Genomic DNA, 26,511 nt, shown 5'->3' on the forward strand with positions numbered 1-26,511 from the left:
TTTGAGATTTTGATAAATGGCGCTAACAAGCATGGTTTTAGGACAGACGGACGGACCACGGACGCAGGGTGATTTGAATAGGCCACCATCTGATGATGGTAAGCTAATAAATCAAAGGAAGTAAAGCTATTGTCTGTTCGAACGAAATTCGAAATAAACATGTCTTTTTAGTCAAATATTATTTTTCAATAACATCTATGGTTGCGCATTCAAAACTGCTTCAGACAAAACATGCTTGTAAGAAAGATGTTTGCTAGTTCAAGCTCCAGTGCTGTTTTTACTTACACAATATATGTATTAAAATATATGATATAGTTTAAAGAAAACATTGAGAAGTCCTTGTGTTGGAATTAAATATAAAAAATAGAACAAAAGACAGAGATAGCGTCTCTAGGCCTTTCTCGGGTTGATTCCCCGTTCATCAGCAGACTGTTTATTTTGAAAACAGGTATTGTGAGGTCATAGTTGTTTACACAAGAAAGTATGACGTCATCAATAATGCAAAGTCATTATGACGTCACAGAAGGCATACACATAAATCCATGACGTCAACAACAATACAAGCTAAATTGTGACGTTACATTACTTAGACAAATGCATAACTTTATGATCTTACCAACAATAAAAAATACGGGAGATACAAATTGTTTCATTTACGGCAACAATAAAATATGAACAATAATATTTAAAGCACAGCAATTGCTTAAAGCATGACACGTTGAATTTAATGTGAACTATTCAGACTGGGTTTCAACAGTTTCATTAACTCCGACTCCTTAACTTCCCTCTTTATCACATCAGATGAATGCATTTGGTAAATAGGGAACACTTTGAAGTTATTGTTAGCACAGTTATGAATATGTTTGTTCACTTGTAAAAATCTAAGGTCATCATGGATTGTTTGTTGCTTGTGAAGAGTCATTCTTTGACGTAGTTCACGCCCAGTTTGGCCAATATAAAATTCCAAACATTTAACACACACTATAGCATATATAACATTCTTCGACTTACAATTCATACTAGAACGTACAGTGAATTTAAATCCATTTTTGAAAACAAAAGTAGAACCTTCAATAATTATTTTACATGTTCCACATCTGGGCGAATTACATTTAGACACAATAAGTTCAGCTTGATTCGTTTCAAACTTGGAAAAACTCAATAGCCTTTTGAGATTTTTGGGTTGTCTTTTACTATTGATAATTCTATGTTTAGCTAAAACATTTTTCATACGCACGCTAGTTCTCTGCAAGTCATCGATTTTGGTTTTTACAATAGGGTACATAGCAAAATTATGTGGATTGTATGTAGATACAAAAGGAATAATTCCTTGGTCATCGTTGGCTTCTACACGGGATGTAAAAGGTCCCTTCTCTATAGCTCTATTTACACCACTACGAATAATCTCGTCCGGATAATGCTGCGACTTCAGGAAAAACATGAGTTCTTTAAGTCGCACATCCAGCATATTGGGGTCACTTACAATTGTTACAATTCTAGATGCGAGATTAAAAGGTATATTAATTTTAATATGTTTAGTATGATTTGAATAAAAATCTAAGTAATTATGAGCATCAGTAGGCTTTGAATACAAATCAGTTGCAATATTATCATTTTCTAATTTAACTAAAACATCCAAAAAGGGTAAAACATGTTCATCCATTTCCATTGTGTAGCGTATAGCCGGATGTAGAGAATTCATTTCCTCACTTAATTTGTCAATACACATATCAGAAGGCCATGCAATAAAACAATCATCTAAAAATCTAAAAAAATTGTTTTGTACATATTCTGAAAACACTTTACCATATTTACATTCTATATTGGTGTAGAGTTTCTCTTCCAAATAACCTAACACAAGTGTTGCATAGGTAGGTGCCATTTTTGTACCCATGGCCGTTCCCTTTATTTGTTGGTAGTGATTGCCATCAAAATAAAAGACATTTCTTTTCAAAATAACTTCTAAGGATTTGATAATAAATTCATGAGCAAAACGATTATCAATCTTATCTGGATGTTTCTTAAGCCAATACGTAATAGCTTCAATTCCTAAATCATGTGGAATATTTGTATATAAGCTGACGACGTCAAAAGATACAAGTTTAGAATTGGGAGGAACAGATTTTGGCAAATGTTTAAGAAAATCAAAATCGTCTTTTATAAAACTCCTCACTGAAGAACAAAGTGGCTTCAAAATTAAGTCAACAAAATGACTAAGCCGTTGGGTTACACTGTTAGGTCCGCCTACTATTGGTCGAAATGTCAAATCATCTGGATTTTCAATCATCACATACTCGCTTTTCTGTTGTTTAATAGCTTCAGCTATGATAGTACTTTTGTGTATTTTAGGCAAACCATAAAAGTAGCTTGTTTTATAACCATCAGATGTTAAATATTTCACCTCTTTATCAAAAATACCTTTTTTGTACTTCATGACTAAATCATTGATAAGCTTATAGGTAACATCATCAGCACTTGATTCAATAGATGTATAAAATTCTTCTTTCTCTAGCATGTCCACCATTTTCTTACAATAGTAACTACTGTTCATTATAATAACAGCTCCTCCCTTGTCTGCTTCCTTAATAACTATGGTTTTATCTTTTTGTAAAGAATTCAAGGCAGTTCTTTGTTTAAATGATAAATTACTTTTAACTTTCTTTTGACAACCAGAATCAACAGGGCAATTTTTCAAACTTTCTATAGTATCTTCCAACATTTTATCTTTGCTTTTTGGGGGATTCCAACGAGATTTGTTCCAAACTAGTGACCCGTCGTTAAAATTGCTAATCTTATTATTGTCATCATCATCATCATCCTCATCATCATTTTCTTTATGGAATCTTTCACTAAGACGGAGTCGTCTACAGAATGCTAATAGATCTGCCTTAAGTTCTTTGCCATCATGAGTATTTGGTGTTGGACAAAATTTCAGACCTTTAGATAATAGGTGTACTTCATCATCAGTAAATTTTCTACTAGAAAGATTTATTACTTTTGGTAACTTACTTTGATTAGTATTGTTATTTACACCTTTATCTAAACTGCCGTCGTTTTCTCTTCCTGACTGTGTACATTTGTTTTTGTCCCTCCGCCTTTGTTTCCTAATTTTGATTGTCCTAAAAAATGCTTGTTTACCGATTTCCCAATGTAGGTAGTTCCTTGCAAGTTAACTGGGCTGGATTCTTTTACACCCGAACTGTTCTTTCCGGAGTGTTTAGCTTTACGCGCGTATTTGGTTCTAGTTCCCATTTTAGGCGTATTTGGTTTCTGTACTACAGCTGGTGTCTTGATCACCTCAGAATACAAAAGCTGTTCCCGTTGCGGTGATGATTTCCTTCTTGGGGTATCTTTCAGTATTTCAGTTGTCACATGTTTCCTCGGCGTTCGCTTCCCTTCATTACTTTTATCTTTTTTCCGGGTGGTATGTTCTTCCTCCAGGAACATGCTGTCACCGTAGGCATTGGGATACTTATGAAGCCATTCACTTTTGGTTTTCCAGATGACTCCAGATTTCTCCTCCTCTTTCTGGCATTCCTTTGCCCACTGCGCGCTTAACCAATTCTCAACCTCTGTAGATTTCGATGTTTTATGAATTAGTTCCTGCATGCGAGAATCAATTTGATGGAATTTATCTGGCATTCCTTTGCCCTAAAAATACTAAAAATTTTAGTATTTGAATGGCAAATTACTGTATGGCGGGAAATTAATTATTTTGATTAGCGCATTAAAATTAATGATATAGTATATATATTTACATTTTCGCTGTAATCCACTATATGAGCATTACCAGCAGAAATACATTTCATTTGAGAATGAAAGCAAAAACTCTCGTGACGTAACACGTGGTTACTTATGACGTCATGGATTAATCTGGTTCAATGAGAGTCTTGTCGCTTCACTTCGGATACACATCGTGAAATGTGCTATTCTTAGTAAATAAAGCGAATATATGTATATGTCGAATGAAATCAATATATTTCATTCAGATTTGCCATTTTTCAAAGTGTCCTTTGTTGGTGGTGACATTGACCCTTTTGTGGAAAAAATATCAACTATATGTATTCTAGTAGCAATTATTTCATTGTATGTTTTATAAAATAATTTCAATGCTCGAGAAGGTTTTTGAGGCCAAAAACAAACAAATATTTTAGATCAGCGTCAAACACTCAAATGACTTCGGTTACTTATTTGCGTCATGTCGTGTAAAGTACAACTCAAATACAAATCTCAATAAAGAAATAAATAATTCAAGAACAAATAACTAAAATTAAACATTTGTTCTATTGTTAAAATGTTAATTTATGGATTGAACGGCGTTTTTGTTAAATTTTCATGCCGGTATGAACGCAAATCGTTGGATTGAGGGATTAAACGCCGGGTAGCGGGCTTCATGCAAAATGGATGTAACAATCCCTTTATGATAGTGAAATGTATGAACATGTTGACATGTGTAAGACGTTGATGCAATAATGAATAAACGAATAAGAATTAGTAAATGTATTGAATGGAAAATTACTGTATGGCGGGAAATTTTCGCTGCAGTTTGATTTTTCGCCTTTTTGCGCCCCCTTATCAGGATGAATTTATCATAACAGAAAATATGATTAAACAGACCAATAAACATAGAAAAATCTGACTGGGCGGGAACGTCCCGGGATACAGAAATCTCCTGTGTTAGAAGAAGAATTGAACGAAGGCTGCCCTAGGGACTAAAACCTAGTTGTACTTAAAACGAATTGCTAATGTTACTGAATGATCGTAATCGGCTACTGATATCGAACCCCTTCAGAATCATAAATCTTCTTCTGCACTGTCTTCTTGTTCACATACAGCCTACCACCAACAAATTGGTCTGCAATCCCTGGTCTATTGCCTCGAGCGTGTTTCTCTTGCTCTTTCATTTTTGGCTTTAGGGGGCATCTTCTCGAGTTTTTTTCATATGCCTGTTGTCCAAAATAGTATGACTGTGTTGTGCCGCTGTGTGCCGGTTTTTATCGTCTTGCTGACAGAAATAGAGGGCAACAAGCTCGCTCAGTGAATGTTTGGGTCAGTGAAATCTCAACAGTGACACATAAGAACACAGGTGCAGGTAATGATCTCACTGAATCACCTTTCGTTCTACAGAGATTTAGCTAAGACTACTAAATCACAGGTTCTGGTTCTCAATTGTAAACTGGTCATAACAGGAACAGACAATCAGGCTTCAGTCGAGCGATGATCAAAGGATTACAATAACTTATATTCACTTCCGAATTGAGACTTGTGTTCTGAAGAGGATTAGATTCTTTATCTATAAATTAATCACAATATCTTTCTCTCTCTTCCCTGACGCTTTGATAACCATTTTGAGTTTGTAGATTTATATGGAGATTTACATGGAGGCTGCCTAATGAAAATATACGTATATGAAATGATGTCGCTATAGATAACCTGACGAAATAACACATATGACGTCATACATAATATAACGCCATATACCAGACTGCATTACAATCTGTGACATAAATATATTCTTCAATATTAACGAAAGCTAAGATTCCTTAACAAATCATAAATAAAATCATTATAGGAATAGTACTGTGTCGACACAGCGTGACGACATGGAACCATAAGAGGGATAGAATGAAAAGAAAGGTAAATAAAAATTACGAACTTCCGTATATTTAACTATAAATTTCTTTTCATGTATTGATATTATAATATTAAGTCCCTAATATCAATGTTTTGTTTAACGGTTCACAGCCATACACCTTTTTTAACGTAAACTTTGTAAACCATTGTATGCTGTCATAACACCAGTAAATGTATTATCATGTCCTTATGTACATTTTGTGAATCCTTTTTCGTGAGTAATATAATAACGCTGGTACAGACATCTTGTACTGAGTGTTAACATGCCTGCGTGTTTTATGAAAGAAGCGCTTGTACACAATCTTTGTCCTAAATGAGTCGCGTGCTATCATTCTTTATGTTCAATTCACGTAATTCTTGCTAAAAAAACTTGTACGAAATTGGGCGGAGTGTTGATATGACTACATGTGTTCTGAAAGGACCGCAGTTCCGAAACTTTGAACTGAATCAGCCTAGTGTTACCATATCTACTTAATTATTAAAAGGAATGGTTGTACAAAACTCTTGTTCTTCATATAATGACATTTTTTTACAACAATCGTGAAATAAGTTTACCAACTTATATTAATCCCTTTTGTTGGCCCGGATGGAAGTGCACAGAGGTTAAAATATGGGAGGAACCTGAAGTTCCCGCAAACAACTCACTTGGTCGAGCAGACAACCAATTGCTACCGGCCGCCTTGGTGAAAGGTGAGTGTGTTTTTCACTGCGCCAACCGACCACCTTGTACTCCTGTACTGAATCGTCGGCGTGTAATCCTAACTACGTATACATGTCCATTAAAAGGAACGAACCATCAAATACCAGGCGTTTCCGTATAACATATGAGCTCCAATATCAAGTAGAAAAAAACCTAAACTTTTAAGGGCATATTCAAAAACCTTAAGAGACCATAATTATGAAAATAACTGAGAAAATAAAAATAAAAACGGCATGTATTTCATCACAAGCACCGTAATAAATTCAGTTACATTCAAAGCACTTCCTACACATTCGACTTTCGTTGTAACACTGTTTATAAATTTTAGAGAACAATAGATATATCCTTGAAATGCTAAATTATTTAACATTAAATATAAAAGTATATTTAGAACTAGGTAATAAATTCTCAGCTTTGGCCTTTTGTTGGATATTGTATTATCCTTTATCTTATACAAATGTAGATATATTTTGTGTAATAGCTATACAGTGTAATCAAATGCACATAGTTTTAAAACTGATATAACGGTATGCTTTTAGATGTCAACTCTACTGCGTACACCATTATCATTACTGTACGCTGTCAGGCATGACCAACTGACCGAGTATGTAATAAACTATGTCTCTTTCTTCCGGTAACACACAAGCATTGATGTTTATTTATACGATCACAAGTTGAATACCACTGTATGTACGACAGAAATGACCAGCCAAAAGATGCTGCTAATTTTCATTGTATTTCTTCTACAGATTTCAGGTCAGTAAGTTCAATTAACACTCATACTCTACAGCTTAATTTTGATCCTGTGAGATTCTTGTATTAGTTGTGTAAATCAGGAAGTAGACTTATGTGTATGCAGATATGTATGCCATGAATGCCTAGGAGAATCATATACCAGCGATGAGGTTTACGTATACATATATACAATGTAAGTACTCGTTATACCGTACAGCGACGGACTTAGGTGTAAGTTATATTACACTAGCCACTGCAAAGACGAAACATTTACTGCAATAATGCCTTAATCAACTATGAAGTGACCTTACACGCTACTACAGTATCTACAATTGTTGATTTAACAGTCGATACGAAAGCAATGGAGGAGAACACAAAACAACAGAAGCATTAAAATACTATTGTCGCCTGGGCGAACGTTAAACATTAAAGCCAAAACTGAGGTATTGCCAAGCTAGGGGTTGGGAATTAAAAGGAATTTGAAAGTAGAGAGAGATATAAAGATTTGAAATATTGCAAATTGCAGATTTGGTTTGGTCGCTTTTGTGACCCCAAATAGAGGGCACAAAAGCAAATCCCCAATTATGAAGGGTGTTCCTACGTTAGTCGCCTCTTACGATACATGCCGTGGGTAACAGCAGGTGTATTCTTTTCTCGGTCCCTGAGCTGCAGGGGTGTAATTAAATTAAAGATAAGTTCAACATCCAAGCCAAATTCTAAGTGTTTGAAGCCACATCTAGTAAGAACGTTCATTCAGTAGAACGAAAAGCAACCGAAGAGAACATAGATTGATAAAAAGAAAAGATGAGTAGATTGTGTTGCTCCTTTGTGCTGTTAACAGACAAACCTCAGTCCAATGACTAGATTTCGGTATATAAGCCTGAGGTTAGTTCGAAGGCTAATCTTCAAAACTCTTATCCGAGGGGTGAATTATTGATAACTTTTCTTCCACACTTTCCTACTGTAAAAATAAATTGTTATAGAGACCAATGCACCGCGTCATCAGAAAGGATTACGGTGATGTTTTCAAAATAATAGGGTGTGTAAGCTGTCTTTCCGTAGGTAGGTATGCAGCGCAGCAATGGTTGTTTCTTAATTTCGTCACATATTCATTAGGCCGTTGATAATAGCGCAGTGAAATGTGTATTTTTAGAAATAAAAAAGGTAAAAAAAAATCGTTCTATTGTAGAAAGAAAAGGGTACAATTGGAAAAGCAATTTATTGGTATATGTGTAAAATATAGCTATAGGGTGCAGTAAAATGTCTATCTTGTTCAGACTTCTACATCCATTCACATTTTTTTTATAGATGTTTCCTTTATTTCTTATCTTCAAATCTTACCTGTTTCATCAATGCAGATTACAGCATTTAAATCATCTGTTTATATTCAAATCAATTTCCCTTATGAAGCCATTGTTTAGCAATATATTTGTGTAATATATATATAGAAGAATGATGTGATACATTTTTGTGAACTGTCTTGACAGATACCACTGGGAGCGAGTGTTCCGATGCTGCAGAATCGAAAAATATACCTTGTAAGTTATTTAAGCCCTTTTAAGCATCTTGATTTTCTGGCATAGGATTAAATCTACACTCCAGATAAGTACAGTCACCATCAATAATTTAAAAAAATAAAATAAAATTTACCGCCGGTCCTGTTTAGTTCACCCTGCCTCGATATGAAGCCAATCAGTACAAGTTGATCAGTCGTTATAGTGTGAGTACATACTCGTCCCTGAGTTGTGTTCTCGCCGACCATATGTACCTAGTTGCTTAATAAAAATCAAACCACTTTAATCAAATTAGTGTGGATCATAAAAAGGAATGGAATCCATTAAGTTTACAAAATGTATGTCTTAATTGTAGTATACTACGAGAGTAAAATAGCATGCCACTGTCGAAAACAGCTTTGGAATTGGAAATATATTAACCTGCATAAAACTATCTTGAACAAATATTTTTTGAAAGAAAACCAATACATAGCGCAACTTTTAAGACAAAAAATATTAAGATGAAAAAACAACTGTGTTCAGAGAATATAAAGGCAACGAGGCAAGGCCGGGTTCGCACATTACGATGGCTTTGTCAAACTGGACAACTTTATCATTGAAAGCCATTTGTTCCAGTCCAACAACAGTAATAATTGAAAAAAAAAATAAAAAAAAAATAACACGAGGTAACTATATGTACAACAAAACTAGAATGAATTTCACCAGTCCTTTTCAAACAGTAGGGCCAGGGCTACATTTGATTTTGCGGTATGACTCCACTAATTCGTATTATGAATATGAATACAAATCTTTGCTAACATAAGATATATACAAAGTGTGTCACTTCCTGCAAAGACCTACTCCCGATTTCACTGAATTCTAATATAACTTCATGTTCAAACTAGTGTCCCCGTCCTGAATTACATGATCACATCTTTCCACAATATTTACCGAAGTTCTGCGATTTCAAATGTTTGTAAACACGTGATAATTATCTGTATTTTTGTTTTATATTTCAAGGTGTAATATGTCACTGATCACTTACAAACAGAAACCAGCCATTGTGTCATTTTTCATCTTTCTGGCTAAGGCATTTCTTATGGCAAGCTAACTTAACATTTATTCAAGGAGCAATGTCGATCCTGTATTTCATCGAATTATATAAGATATCTTATATAGCATATGAGATACAGGTAACTGTAGAAATAGTAATGCACTCTTTTATGATTTATAATAATTTTATTATTTTTATACTAATATCACAGATATCCGGATGTGTGAGGATGGCAGCGTGACGTCAGACAAAGTGATACTTGACACACACAGCGCCGGAGCAACAGGGGAGACAACTTGTTCGTGTACTATTAACTCTACACTTATCTTTATCACATACGTACAACGTTACGGTATTGGGCTGAACCCAAATACAACCGGATGTGGCAGTGAAATAGTGGTAAACGATACAGTTTCATGGCAAGAAGGAATTCAAAGCTTTTCATGTAACACATTTCCGGAACAAATAGTTTATTCACAACCAATGACTATAACATGGAGTGGTGGGCCTGGTGGAGATTCAAAGTACTGTCTCAATATTACAGGTAAATAATAGCAGAAATCAATCATGCGATTTTGGTTAAATTTAATATTACGAAAGACAGAACAATGAAAATCGGTGGATGTATGGTTAGCCTTGATCATGGAATTCATTTATCTAGTTAAGACATAAAATGCTCTGCAAACTATCCACTCCTTTCAAGAAAACCCCATAAAATAACCGTTACACGAATAAACTACAATCGTGGTAACTGAATAATATTATAAACAAACTATACATGTCACAAACAACAAATGTATGTTTCAAACAACTAAAGCCGTGGTGTAATACAAGTGATTATTATCTTTTGTTCGCGAGTTATTTCTTTGTTATAATATATTCTTTTTATGATATATACATCATTGTCTCCCAATTAGCTTTCCTTAGATGCTATTTCTCATATTTTATTCAGGTATTCTTCTACTACCTAATACCACGTTACTATAACATGTAGTAAGCCAGCAACTCCGACGACACCAGATCCACCGACAACAACAACAACAACAACACCAACATCAACAACAATTACTACCACGACAACTACACAAGCTGACGTCACAAGTTATGAACCAGCTACAGACGTTGATATAAATACAAAATCCAGAACTCAAACAACTTCACCGACTAAAACGTTAGTTACGTCGACCAAAACATCAGGTATGTCTCTGACCACGACAATGCTGCTTGAACAATGTGAAATAACAAATGAAAAAACAATCATGCATAGATAATATGTCAAAATGTCAACTATGTATTTTCTTTATTTGAGGTAAGCCATTTTGCTTTGAGTTATATCAAGTTCATAGATAATTTTAAAATGTCTTAATTCAAAGCATTTTTTATATAATTTTTACTTTGAAAATGAAACTAATCATGTATGCGTATAAGTTTTATATCAGCGTTTGATGTTTCACATTCGCCATTTTCCGGAAATGAATTCTGATCGTTTTCTACAGCTTTCCCCTACAGTGGTGAAGAAGAAGGAAGCATAAGTTTACCAGGTATGTTGATATTCATACATTGTATGTATGTAAAATATATAACTTTCAAATTCATAAACATTTGTATGAAAATCATATATTGTTTCTCGTTTACTTTGAACGTACTTAATATGAATCTTTCATCAATGTAATTGATTAATAACATTTACACCATATATACGGGCTCTCTGACGACGGAACAACAATTAAACTTTACATTCAAACATAATGAAACATTTTAATATTATAGAACCGTAGTGTAAGCTTTTAAAAGTTGTTGAGCAAAAGTTAGCGTTTCATTAAATATCTATAGGTTAAGTCTCCATTTCAGTGCCCGCTTTTGCAGCCTTGATCGTTGTAATGTGTCTGATACTGTTATTTGTGACGATCATCACACTCCTTTACGTTAGAAGGTAGGTTTAGAAAAGGATGAAGTTTGGATATAATCTCGTTTATTGCGATTCAATAAAAAATAATTTATGTATTTACAAAAGTTAACATAATTGTTTTGGCAACTCTAAATTGATTGTTTGAAATTACTTTAACTTAAAGTACAGATACTTATAGTTGTGACTTTAACTTGATCGGGTTGTGGAAATTTGCTTGTTAGCAATGGTTCTAAAATCTTGAGTCTTTATATCTGGTAATTTCTCTAGTTTTTTATTTCATCTATATGCGTCTGGATCTTTCGTACACTAATTTACTCAACGCTAACGAATAAAAACGTACAAACACGCGAATATTTCCAAACCTTGAAAATGTCCACTTTTAATGTTTAAACTATACGACTGGAATTAAAAAGGAAGTAATGATTTAATCTCTGTTGAAATAATTCTTTAGAAATGTATTTCCTTCCTTTTTTTCCAAAGATATTTCACTTCAGAGAAACAACATAGACATGAGAATACTAAGGGAAAAACATCCAACATTCCAACACAAGAAGGTTATGTAAATATGCCGTTACCACCCAGTTCAGACAGCACATATGAAGGTCTCGAATTATCTCATGTTGATTTGTCTACAAACACTTACGAGGTACTCGGGAATTCTGGCACGTCATCCAATGCTCGATGAGGGTATAGCTTTAGTTTGTGCATCAACTTCAGCTGTTTCTCAATTTTGCGTTTAGTAACTTTTACCAATTACTACTTTGTTGTATCTAACATTTGTTTCCAAACGCTTTACTTATTTTTTTTATTTTTTTAATCGTTTGTACTAAAATCAGTCGGAAATAGACAAAATTGTCATTATTAATGTACTGTAAAATATTTACTTTGATTGGTTACATTAACAAACTATTAAATATGTGTTTCCTTACTTCAGATTTCAGGTTATGTTTGGCCTTTAAGCTCACATGTAAATATAGTTTATGGTCAGTATAGAAACATTGACGATAAGTTTATGTTAACTTTACTATGATAGTAAAGTATGTGTAGATAAATATGTATTATATTAATAATTGACGATAAGTAAATATATATTACTTTATTGAATTCGACCGGAGGTTACAAAAAGTGTTAAGCATTAATGCAGTAGGCCCCTTCTTATATTGATGTTGGTGTTGTTGTTATTGTTGTTGTTGTTGTTATTCAGAATACTATTTAACACCTTTAGAGCACCTTAGCTAACGAGATATTTAATGACAATTAATTTAGTGTAATATACTTTTTGAAATGTAGCAAGTATATATATTAACACTCTATCGTGTTAATTAATGTAAATTTGGATAGAGTGCGTCTGTTACTCTAAAATAAAAAAAGGTCAAGGGAAAAAAAGCTATTGTTTGTTATAATGAAATTCGACTGTGCATTAAAAACTGATTTCGACGAAACATGCTTGTACGAAAAATGTCTGTTAGTTCAAGCTCCAGAGCTGTTATTACTTACCCAATAAATGTATTATAAATATATGATATAGTATATATGATAGCGTTATGTTTCTACATGTATGACATGGTATTCGATGTGTAAGACGTGGATGCAATAATGAATAAACGAATAAAAATGAGCAAATGTATCAAATAGCGAATGACTGTATGGCGGGAAATTTTCGCTGCAGTTAAGTTTTCGCCTTTTTTTTTTGCTCCTCCTAATCAGGATGAATTTATCATTACAGCAAGTATAAGTAAACAGAACATTAAACATAGTAATCAACTGAAAAGGGCGAAATTAACACTGGACTAAAATTGATTTCATCAACGAAGGGCGAAAGTCTGACTGAGCGAAAGTCTGACCGGACGAAAGTCTGACTGGGCGAAAGTCTGACTGAGCGAAAGTCTGACTGAGCGAAAGTCTGACTGGGCAAAAGCCTGACTGAGCGAAAGTCTGTCTGGGCGAAAGTCTGACTGGGAGAAAGTCTGACTGAGCGAAAACTTCCCGTTATACAGTAATGTTATCCTATGTTAGAGCTAGAAATAAACAAAGACTGCCCAGAGGGACCAATACCCGATGGAACATCAAATCAGCTGCTTTTGATACTGAATGATCGTAATCGACTACTTATAGGGACCCCTTCAGAACCATAAATCTCCTGCTGTACTGTCTTCTTGTCCACACATAGCATACCACCAACAATTGGTCTGCTGTCCCTGGCTATTGCCTCGAGCGTGTTTCTTTTGCTCTTTCATTTTTTGCCTTTAGGGGGCGGCTTCTTGGGTATTTTACGTATGTCTGTTGTTCAAAAAAATTTGACTGGGTAATGCGTCGTGCTACCGTGCCGAGGTTGTGGTTGTGATATTCCACTGACATGACACTACTATATAATGTTACGATAATAGGTTGATCGTCATGCCTCATGGTTTACTTAGGTCTCGCTACGATCAGCTGTTTAAAGTTCATGTGAACATTTGATCTATTTCTCATTATTTATAATGTTATTGTTCTATTTATGAGCAATATTTCGGATCTATCATCGTTAACTTAATCTATCGTAACGTCCTCTGGTAACCGATGTCCATTTATCTCGGAATGCCGTCAGTAAATAGTTAACGCATCTTTCATTTGCGCTGACATCTTGGTTTCTGTTTTAACATTGATTCATTGGTCGGTCTACTTTACGCTAGTTCCCCAATGCGCAAGTCTGTTACGTCAGCTTGTGTATGTGTGAGTTTCCCCTTGTACGCTTGTCAACCCTCAAAGTTATTTATAACCATGTTGGGATCTCCATCTTTATTTTGCATTAAATTGTTTATCGGCAACAGGCACGTTATTACCTATCTTATATTTAAGAACAGAAGGGTTTATTTGTTTTTTTATTCTAAGTTTTCATTATCTATCGAGGGATTGCCCCAAGTTGCCCCGAGTTTTGCCCAAATCGAATTCCCTGAACGTCTGGTGACGTCGTACGGGATTCCCCCGCCATTCTTTGGGAAACCTCGAGTCTCTGAGTACCTGTCCCTGAGCTAAAGATTGGACCGATCAGTCGGCGATACAACATATCTATACCATTCTTTATTTATTGAATAGATACAAGTTCATCTCACTTAATTAACATTTGTTGACTCTATTTCAACTTATTGGCCTGGGACGAAGAAACTATTTATATTTCTTCCTGCCTGTAACGAACTCATAATGGCTGCAGCGCTTCAGTGAATATTAGAGATACGTAACCCCTTTTAATGAGGCAATTGTGACATACTTGAGAGAGCTTAACACAAAAAGGGATCGTTGTCAGACATTGTATGACCACAGCGTTTGTTAAGATGTACAAATACAACAGGTTGTTATGGATCGTAAGGTATATACGGTCATATCTTAGTCACTTCCTATGTTTCCTATGTTTTGGGTATTAACTATTGTTATAAATATATACAACATACTTGTCTTATTGTAAACTGGCAATGCAGCATTCGTTGTCTTATACAACAGTTAAATGCCGATATGTACACGGAAACCAAATCTTTGTAAATAAAAAAGTAATAAACAAAAACATTTTGACGATTTAGTCTTTTATTTTACGAGTAGATTTTATGTTTATAAAATTCACGGTTATGCAAAAATATTCAACCAACGAAAACAGCATCACAAAACCTCTGATATACACATAATATATAATTATGCTGGGTAAGGTACGAAGACCGATACAATGTGATGATATGAATTACAAAATATCAATATCTATTTTCTATTTTCCTGTCCTGTCGGTTTATCATTGCTATAGTTGAAAACGGCGTTGTTGTTTTTTTCATTTCAGAATATTTATTGTTCAGATCTTAGATTTAAAAGAATTGGGCAGAAGGCAAAGCCTATGAGCGCCCTCTTCTTACAGTTATAAACAGTGAACACGCATCATATTTCATATTGTAGTAATGACAAAACATATGTATGGATATGGATTCTAATATTTAATGGAATAGTGTCATTAAGAGTAGAAATGGAGTGCAGGAGTGCCTTTGATTAATATACAGAGTATGTTGTATGTGTAAACAACATGCACATACACGCTTGTTTCCTCACTCGACAAAACTCATGCATCCAAAATGAGTCATACAAGCCTCACTTGCTTACATCAGAACACGAAATTATTATTGCTCAAATATAAGTAGAAGAAAGTTTTAAAAGACCCATTACAAAGTCGACCTGGTAGAATAGATATATGATGAACAAATTAATTTGATATGGTTAAAATAAATATAAAATGTAGAATTAATTTATTGTCAAGAAATAATTACAATGCGTTTGACATATGTTAAAATAAAAAGCAGTATATGTTTTCCTCAATGACATACTAAAATTACATATTATCTTACTATATTACAGTAAATGTGGGTTTCCCAGATATAGGCGATACTATTCCCCTAAATGACAAAACATATTACATTCATCAAAATCAAAATCCTTTCGTCTCTGTAACACTTTTCATTAACATGTTACATAAGTGATATTTCTGTACTTTAGACCCTTTCATTTAAGCTCTGGGAATATTTAGGCTGGTTGAAAAAAACCTTTCAACGATATTTGTACATACATGTAATGACTTCCTGTGAACCTGGTTTTCCAGAGTGGCGTCACAACCCTGCACCTAAGCTAAAAGGGTCTCCTTACATGCACTTTATACGGTTTATGTGAGTGACAAATGATACACAATCCCAGTGTAAGGTACACACGGAAGACTTTAGTTATGACTTGACAGGAAATAAGCCATTTAATACACAAATAATTCCTAAACCTGAGTCTGTAGTGACTCGATACTAGAGTTACAGCATATAAGCCTATGCAATATGTAACTGATATATAGTAGAGAATTTTTGAGAGAGAGAAAATTGAACATTAATCTACAGTTTGAAAGATTAAATTGACGATGTGCTGTACTTCGCTATTATTTCATTTGGCGGTATAACGATGGATAAAGTATACTGTGCATCTTGTAAGGGGAATTTTCATATATCCAGAAAGCCAAAATGGATGAATTTGCTGCCATTGTATATATGTAAATTATATTGCATGGCTAATTTAGCAGGTAGAAAGACGAAAAAGTGTAAAAATTGGAGATAGAGTATATATGACTAAATTTTCCTTCTGTAATCTGAGGATTTTCATTGATACAAATTAGTAAATTATTTTTTAAGCGGAAGTTTTAAATTGATGCTGAATCTACGAAGAAAATCACGTTATGTGGTAAAGTTTCCTTTTAAAATAAATCTATGCCAATGTTGGGATGTTGACCAGTGATGAAGTGAAAAGCTGTCTTTAACATAACAATGTAGACTGGAGAATCACAATGGTGTGTTTTAAACGGGTATCGCATGGCTGTTGAGCATGAATGCGAAAGTATAAGTTAGTTCATTTAACGAAATTATTATGGGATGTATGGTGTAGCATATTGTTAAGAGTAAGGTTCCTGTATATCATTGTGATACCCTTTACGAGCGAGCCCTTTATGATTTATTAAGTCAGAAAATAAGTTGACAATATCAGTGATAACAATTTATATAATATAAGTACACTGTTATCAGTAAGAATAACACCTGTTCTATCAATTTTGTTATGAACACAGGTTTACTTACACCTTATGAAGCTGTAATTGACTAGGTTATCATGGTTTCATTTGTGACGTTACAAGTGCAACAAAGTCATGTTATCAGACTTATTGTGACCTCTCAAAGCCTGTTTTATATAAGTCAGTCTGAGAAAATGTTTTCACGAACAATAGACTTATTTATAAGAAAAACAGAATTTGACATTTTGGTCACCAGAGAGGCTCATTCAAATGAAACATTAAATCATGAACTTACCTCATTAATGTTTTGGAAGTTGAAACCCATGCTAGATTGTTTCTATAACTTCCGATATGTCTATACCCGATACCTTGTCGCAGTGTTGCCTACGACGAGAACAGGACGGCAACAGACAGAGACAAAACTACAATTATTACGATACAGGCTTTCAAAGACGATTTCGCTGTGTTAACCTTTTATCCTCAAAACTGAAGTTGCTCAATGCTATCAAGGAATAGGTCAAGCCGACAGAGTAGAGGGAAAAAATAAACGGTTGTACAGTGTCATTCAGTGCGATCTGGGTAACAGTTGGACGAAAGACAAGCAAACACAATTTCAGTTTGTATTTTTGAAAAGATATTACTACGTAACTTATATTAAGTTCGGTAAATTTATAAACGAAATAATAAAGCTAGTTTTACTTATCCAGCACATGTGTACACTGCGCTTGTGTGTTTGTGTATTACATGGAAATTTGTAAATAGAAACCGGTAACACAATACTAACCGGTTATTGTAGGATGAGGCACATTAAATGTGTGCTGTCTTGCGTTACTTTTCCTTAAATACACAGGGAGTATTTAAAACTAGTATGTGTGTGTGTATATATATGGTACAGTTTGGTGTAGTAAGTCTTCCGGGTGCATTTAAACAGTAAATCTTCGCTGACAATCGCCTGTTTCTGTGTTCTACAAGGTATTTACTACATGTACAGTTACAACCAGCATAATGGAGACTATGATGGTGTTTTTTATCATTCTTCTTCTAAACATTCAAGGTAAGTAATACTGAGTCGACTAGCTACTCTTAAAATGCATGGTTTTGATAAGAATCACCTACATGTCAACTAGGAAGAAGAATGTGCGGAGGGCATATAGATTACTGTTTACATTTACTGAAATGACTGACCATGGCATTTCTGATACAATACATTACTATATCATACTCACTATTGGTGATTGATTTGGATATCATCTCATCGATTTTTGTTACAGTGTAACAAATATCAATAAATTCTCAGAGGTATTAGCTGAACATTGGGTTTAATTGGTGAGATTATCAACAAGTATTTAATTCTCTTTCTGCTATCCCTGGTCATGTTTTAGTTCATATAGTTTATACAGTTGTAGACGCCAATGATAAGCCTTGTAGCTTCTTAGGGCGCAATTTGATAACAGTAAAACCTTTGACTAATTTTACATTTTCCTTTTTTAACTGCTTTGTTTTGACACTACAATATACAGAAATGTGGCACCAGCAAATACCATGCACTGAATGTGACTTCAGGAGCTCTGTACAAAACTGCACGAAATTGAACACTAGGATGAAGGGTACTTGTCGATAACACGAGAAATATAATGTTGTAGTATCCAAATTGATTATGATTATTTCAACGTTGCTGACTGAGAGTAGCCTTTGTTCTTCACTCTTAATAGTAAGATATTTTATCTCTAAGTTTTTCAGTGACAAAGTCATTTTGTATTTAATATTGTTTTATTGAGATTTATTGAGGGGGGGGGGGGGGGGGGGGGGTTTTTTTTTTTTTTTTTATTTTTTTTTTGGGGGAGGGGGGGGGGGGGTTAGGGTTTTTTATTGTTGTTATTGATATTATTGATATATTGCATATGACACTATTTATAGAAAATCGTCGACTTCCTATTGTTTTGCGTCAACACGAACAATAGAAAATATGATTGTAGTAATACACGAAAACAGCGACCATACTAAAGAATATACAATTAACTAGAACATCTAAAATTAATTCCACCCTGTTCTCAAGATATACACAATCAATATAGAAATGTATGTTTTAAAAAAGATCATATCAAAATTTAAAATGAAATTTAAATGAAAAGGATTGTAAGGAAAAGCTTATTGAGATGTATGCGGTTTGTAAAAACATTCATCATCCTTTCCGCATGATCAGCCAACTTTGATACATTTTTAAAGTTCATACCTGACTTAAACATACTTTTATTTGTTGAATGTGTGTGATATATAGAACAGAGGAGCATTTCTAAGGTAGTTGTTGATACAATGCACCGACTGCCTTGAAACGTGTAAGTAGCGTAAATGCGTTACCTAAGCATAGATGTATGATAAAACGATATAGTTACCTAACCGAACCGTGACATAAAGTAGGCTTTTTTTTCTTATATCGATATTTAATCATTTTATTTGATATATGAGGTGACCCTACTTATGAACAGCAAAACCAAAACCTGCTCTTTTCGACCCCTAGTAACACTGATGAGTCCTTTTTGACATTACCAATTATGGATGCAATCACCTGTGAATGTCTTATATTCATCCTTTAAGGATTTGCCAATTATTTTAAATTTGATTTAATGGTCCCAATTTAAAGCATTATGCTTATGTTTTCAGGTTCCAAAGGCGACATATCACATTTCTTATTTTGCAGGCTTTTTATCGTATACTTTTCCCCCAATACTATTCTACGTTGTAGATTTAGAATTACATGACATAGTCCATATTCTAGCAATAATATCTCGGGACAGTTATCCTACACGCTTCACAGAGTAAAACGTCATTACACACGACATTTACAAACCGTGATACTAGCCTTTTTGGATGTCAAATTACTGTTCTCAAAATTCAGTTGCTTATTCAAATGTGTGTTTTATTGTAAGTTACTGTTTGTCTGTATTCCAAATACAGAATAATGTTATTAATTTTTGATGATTATTTTTAGGCACTACTGAGAGCGAGTGTTCAGATGCTGCTGAATCAGAAAACATACCATGTAAGTTGTTTTATCGTTGTTTAAAGGACAATATTTGTAAAACACTGACCTTAATGATACCAAACTTGAGTGACTATGTATTAATATTAATGTTATGCCAATCGATGTAACTTAATTCTTACTTATATTGTACCTTTGTATGTATGCTATTTATATATACTGTAGATAAATTAAGTTATTTTACGAATCTTACTTTACCACCCCGTACAAAAACTCATTAAAACCATAATTTCCTACTGTGAATACTTCCATCAACATATTCATATTGATAATTGACATACTATAAATATACTACTTCGATAGGCGGGTATCACTCGTCTACCAATGTAAGTAACAAACTAGTCACTTGCAGCACACTTTGTCTTTTGATTTCCGAGTTAGTTTACAGGGCGTATCTTTTATCAGCTGTTAAAGGTCAGTGGCGTTCCTTAATCTTTTTCCCATTGGACACTCATTTGTAATTATTCGAGTCAAATTATAACTGAACTTTGAAAGGTAAACAGTACTTTCAAGACAAATCACCAAACCATGTCCAAACCGACCCCGATGGAGCTCTAGAAATATGCACAATAGGTTTTAAACAGATGAGTAGTAAGCTTTAATTGCACATAGGATTATGGTCGCCTTCGAGCTTCGCGTTAATGAGAATATGCCTTTTACTGGATCACTAGAGCTGCGGAAGCTGGGGTCACTGGTTCGATCCCTGGTGGAAACACACAATTATCTTTCCTGTTACAAATGGTAACTCAGGTTGTCGTTGCGTTTGTGAGGGACTTCAAATTTTAAAGGGTGTGGGGGTCGGGGGTGGGGGGTAGTGTAGCTGGTGTCATTTGTACATAGGATTACGCTCGGCTTCTACCTTCGTGCTAGAGGGAAATTTTCTTTAGCTCGATTGGCAGAGCAGAGGACTGGGAGGCACACTATTGTCCTATTCTTCTACGGTTAACTATAGCCGTGTAGCTTGAGATTATTGTTTATATGAAATATCTCTTTTTTATTCAAAAGAGTATGTCACACATTTGCGATCTCTCTGTGTGTATAATATAATGAGTTGTACTCGATCTTTGCGACAATATCTTGGCTTTATAAATTTAGTTTTGGCGCATAATAGTAGCTTTCCCTATTTTCCGCATAGGTGCACTGATTAAACAGTCAACACAAACACTTATTTTTCATTTTAAAACAATATTTAAAGTCATATGATGTAACCACTAGTATCTCATAGTGTTGTTAAGTGCATGATGAAATAGTGCCCAAGCCGTAGACTATAGACGATGCAACCTTTTGGTTTCAATCACTCTCAGGGGTCTAACTGAAGGTAGAAAATAATTTTCGATTTGTCTAGGGGACAAAAAACAATATTTCTGGACTATGCATAATTACGGTTACCTATTATCGTGACTATCACGAAACAACCATTTGCCTATAAATTATGTTTCTGACTTGTTTTCAATCAACAACCTGCTCTCATTAGGAACAATCCCTTTATGAGTGTTTTATATATATAATAATAAAATAATATACAACATTTATATATAGCGCCCTATATAATTTGTAAAATAACTCTAAAGTGCTTTACAACATATTGATAATAGTAATGGTTATGATTGTGAAAACAAAACAAACAAAGGCTTACAATCACTTTTATACATTTAAACAAGCAATGTGCACATACTTGAACAGATAAAAGGGTGGTGTTTACATGACGTCTTTACAAGTATTCTAAAATGCAGACGTGAAGAGGTGAGTTTTGATGTCCCTCTTGAACTTGGCCAGGGTATTTGACTTTCTAATAGCAGATGGTAAGCTATTCCACAACGTAGCCGAAACCCTTCATCTGTTTCCGTAGGTCACAGTACGAGATTTTGGAACACACAACAAAGATTCTGACTCCGACCGCAGTGATCGTGACGGCTGATACAGGGTAACAAGCTCCTGTAGGTACTGAGGAGCTGTTCCATTCAGTGCCTTGTATACCAGAATTTTGTACTGTGACCTAGTGTATCGTACAGGTAACAAGTGCAACGAATAAAGCACAGGTGTGATGTGCTCTCTCTTTCGAGTACGAGTAACTAGCCGTGCTGCAGTGTTCTGGACCCTCTGCAGACGACTAGTTAGTTTGTCAGATATACCACAGAGCAGGGCGTTACCATAATCCAACCGAGAGGTAACAAGTGAATGCACCAAAATCTTGCATGCATCTGCAGTTATAAACTGCTGAATACAGCCAATGTTCCTGATCTGGAAGTAACATGATTTGGCAATAAAGTTCACTTGTTTCGCCATGTTCAGTGAATTATCAAAGTATACCCCTAGGTTGTTAACAGCTGGAACAGTCTCAATAGTTCTGGCACGGACCTTGAGCTTGAGAGCCATTGTTTGCTGACACTTTGGGGAAAAGACGATTAGTTCCGTCTTTTTCTGATTAAGCTTAAGCATGTTGGCGATACATCCAGATACTGATATCTGTGTTTTGATGACCATGTTAATTTGTGTGTCATCAGCATAGCAATGATAGCGAAGGATATGGCGACGACAAATCTCTTCAATCGGTTTGGAGTACATACAATGTTTTCGTGGTCCTAACACCGACCCTTGATGAACCCCGGAATCTAGTACTTTGTCATGTGAGGTTGAAGATCCGATGACAACACACTGTCGTCGTTCACTCAGGTAAGCCTGTATCCAGCATAGTGCGGTATCAGTCACTCCATAAGAGTATTCCAGACGTTTATAAAGTATGCCATGGTCGATGACGTCAAATGCAGCTGACAAGGCCAGCATGACAAGCACCGCTCTGCACTTGTTATCCAATGCAGAAGCTATATCATTATGTACAAGTAGGAGGGCCGTCTCAGTAGAGTGTCCCATGCGGTAGGCCGATTGCATGATGTCATGGAGACTGTTTGCATGGAGATGAACATCTAAACGCCGGGACACAACCTTCTCCAAGATCTTGAAACAGATTTGAAACTGGGCGGTAGTTTTTCAACTCGTCCTGGTCCATTCGAGGCTTCTTTAACAATGGTCTGACATGTGCCTTCTTGAAACATAATGGAACCTTTGACTCAGCCAATGATTTGTTCATAATTGAGGTAATCAAAGGAATCAGTGCTTCAAGACTTTTCTTTAATAGGTCTCTAGGCAGTGGATCAAACTCACTTGTTCACTTTGGCAATTATTTTCCTGATTGAGTTGATTTAATTCAGAAAGTAATCACTGAACTTGCTTGCTAATTCTTTTTCAGAATTACAGTTTGGTAGGATAATTTCACCTTTGTGTCTCATTAGGTTTTTGGTGAGTCTAAAAAGCTGTCTATTATCCTTACCGCATTCTTCGATTCTTTCCGAATAATAAGCCTTCTTTGACTGAAAGAGTAGTGAACTAATTAGCCGACATTGCTCCCTTTAAATCTGTTGGTGATCGATTAATTTGGTCCGTCGACACTGTGTCTCTGCTTTTCTACGGTTCTGTTTTAAGCAACTTTTTTTACAAACTACTTTTTATACAAACTACAAACATTTCAATTGTGTTTTCAAAATATAATCTTAAATTTTCTTTTAATCATAGACATTCGAATGTGTGAGGATGGCAACGTGACGTCAGACAAAGTGATACTGGACACACACAGCGCCGGAGCAACAGGGGAGACAACTTGTTCGTGTACTGTTAACGCTACAATTATTTTTATCGTATACGTACAATATTACGGTATTGGGCTGAATCCAAGTACACCCGGATGTGGCAGTGAAATAGTGGTCAACGATACAATAAAAACTGGAGAGAGAATTCAAAGCTTAACATGTAACACATTTCCGGAAGCACTAGTTTATAACCCACCAATGACTATAACATGGAGTGGTGGGCCTGGTGGAGATTCTAAGTACTGTCTCAATATTACAGGTAAATAAAAACGGTCTTTGAAGTTGTGATCATATAAGTTCCATCATTTAATGATAAAAACTATCTACATGCATTAATTGCTCAAGGACTATTTGCACTGGTGGTTGGTATAAAAATGCACTAGATTTACATCACATGTTTAAGAATATGATACTAAAACATGTACATACATTGACTGGATATCGGCATATAACCTATATTCATGTGTATGTTACAGGTGTAATCATAAAAAACAAGTTCATCACAAGCCATGAAAATAACAAAATTACATTTCAAAAATTTAATAATCACACATGTATACATATGTATATGTCGATATGACAAAGGGGTAAAATTGACTCAATATTATCCTTCACGTTTTTAAAGTGCTTTCTACCATTTTTCATCAACTTCATTGAGCATTATTCAACTTGTTTTCATAAAGGGGAATATATGGCAGAAAAAAATGATAGCTACAATGACGTGTGATTCTTTAAGATACTTATGTAAATCTGCTGAAATAGTAGGACCTTTATTCGGAAGTCTTTGTTTCTTCAAATAATCCGTTTTATACATTAAGTAACGCAGGAACCAAGGTTCAATGACATTAATTTTCTTGTCTACATTTTGAATTGAAGTATCATCTGCATACATACAACATTCTCAATACTTCGAGCAGAGTGGTAAATTGTTGGGAATATAATAAATGTATATAATTTCCAGTATCGGGAGATGATATTTTGATTACACAGTAATAACCAAGAGAATTTATAAATTATGTTTTCTTAAATGTATTTGACAGATATGAGGATGACCTGCATTGGATTTCCTGAACATCGATTTATTTTCAACTTTGTTGTTAACGTGGTCAAAAGATTTACGGAAATCAATATTGATTTAGGAATATTCTTCAAAATACATTTCAATTACTGTACGTTTCCAAATAAAGGGGACATACAATCCATAATTCAATAACTTTCAATAAATCGCAGTGTTTTCCAAAAACTACCGACTATTCTATATAGAAAATAATAGACAATTTTGAAAATTCATCTTATTTATAAAAGAATATGAATTTTTAACACAATAACTAAATCAATTTATTAATGATCGTTGTTGTATTGTTTCATGGTCTTTAAAATCAATCCAGGTGTATCTTTTACTTTTTTACTTACTTTCGTTATATCAAGCTCTTGGTAAAAACTTTGGAAAACATTGTTCTTGACATGATCATTAGAGTCGCAAATTCCAGGTTTTACTACGACCACGTGGACTCTTGTTTTCGCTCACACAGGACAGGTGTTTCCACATATGTCCCGGTAACAGGATATATTAGTCTCACCGTAAGATGGCGACAAAGGTATATTACTATCTAAAACAAGTATATGACGTCACGTTAACAATGCATTGATATAAAGTCAAAATTCAGAAAAAAGATTATTTCCCTGCTTGGGGGTAAGATGAGGGATCTCAACCGCCGGGGGAAGATGCTTAAGTTGACAAATACGCGGAAATGTGTTAAAGTATTCCAGGCAAACGTGTACAATGTCCAACACTCATTAAGGAAATGTTTAATTTACAATGTTGTTCATCTTCGCAATCCCATGTGACACGATCACCTGCGTTCTCTGCATCCCTGGATTATGTCATGACGATATCAAAGGCACAAAGTTAGCTATAAGATTAGTTTCATGTATAGAGAACAGACCAATTACTGGGCTGATACTTGTCCTATTAAGACTACAGAGGTGCGACACCCGCAAAGTTGTGTTGTTTTACCGTTATGCTGCCGCGAGATTCTTATGGTATGTACCAACGGATTGGACTTGCCTTGTTGTATCATCAGCAATGCGGCGCATAGAAAGCCTTCAACTTTGTCATGACATATTCCGGGATGCAGATAACGTAAATGTCGGGGATGACTGTCGTTATTACGTCCTACCAGTTCTTCTCTGCTTTTTAGGAAAATTATTCCATGTTGATTGCAAAATGGTTGGAATCACGGTTGTTTTTCTTTTGTCTGTGTCAAACAAATTGACCATATATATAGGCTTCGGGGACTGCAATTCTGTGCTATATGCTATTTCATGCACCAATGCAAGGGTAACCTGATTCCATATATATCTATCATTCTTCATTTCCGTCTATCATTGTAGGATATCTGATATTACCAAACACCACCTTTACAATTACGTGTTCTAAGCCAGAGACGACCACCACACCACCGTCAACTCGTACAAGTACTACCACAGTAGCTAAAACTACCAGTCAAACTACAAATCACACAGAGAAGCCTAGCACAACCGATGAACAGACCACACCAGTAATTACCAATGTGTCTAACACTGACCAAGGAACAGCAAGTGCGGGTCCAACGTCATCACATCCAACATCTAGCTTACCTAGCGATACAAGTACACAGAGCACAGTGGATAGTTTGCCGTGTAGGTATTTTATGTTTGCAATATACGTTATCACATGGCTCTAAACACCAAATAATATTTATTGGGTTTTCG

The 26,511-nt window shown here is 34.9% G+C and overlaps 2 protein-coding genes and 1 long non-coding RNA gene across 4 annotated transcripts in view; all 3 read left to right on the top strand.

The window, feature by feature from the left end:
• The window catches only part of LOC110448344 (mucin-5AC-like), a 50,028-nt gene that overhangs the window by 20,547 nt on the left and 2,970 nt on the right, over positions 1-26,511 (top strand). For both annotated transcript variants that reach the window (XM_021494527.1, XM_021494528.1), the window contains one exon: positions 26,152-26,439. In XM_021494527.1, the coding sequence (XP_021350202.1) occupies positions 26,152-26,439 (288 nt within the window). The remainder of the gene's footprint in view (positions 1-26,151; positions 26,440-26,511) is intronic.
• Positions 6,974-9,865, top strand: LOC110448347. The gene is made up of 3 exons (XR_002462711.1): positions 6,974-7,090; positions 8,557-8,607; positions 9,828-9,865. It is a non-coding gene; the product is annotated as an uncharacterized LOC110448347 (long non-coding RNA).
• LOC110448346 lies at positions 17,865-26,241 on the top strand. The gene is made up of 4 exons (XM_021494531.1): positions 17,865-18,127; positions 20,063-20,113; positions 23,684-24,016; positions 25,248-26,241. The coding sequence occupies exons 1-4, from the start codon at positions 18,079-18,081 to the stop codon at positions 25,316-25,318; spliced, it is 504 nt and encodes a 167-aa protein (XP_021350206.1). The 5' UTR covers positions 17,865-18,078; the 3' UTR covers positions 25,319-26,241.

The sequence above is a fragment of the Mizuhopecten yessoensis genome, unplaced genomic scaffold, assembly GCF_002113885.1.
Source record: "Mizuhopecten yessoensis strain PY_sf001 unplaced genomic scaffold, ASM211388v2 scaffold4017, whole genome shotgun sequence".
Taxonomy (NCBI): domain Eukaryota; kingdom Metazoa; phylum Mollusca; class Bivalvia; order Pectinida; family Pectinidae; genus Mizuhopecten; species Mizuhopecten yessoensis.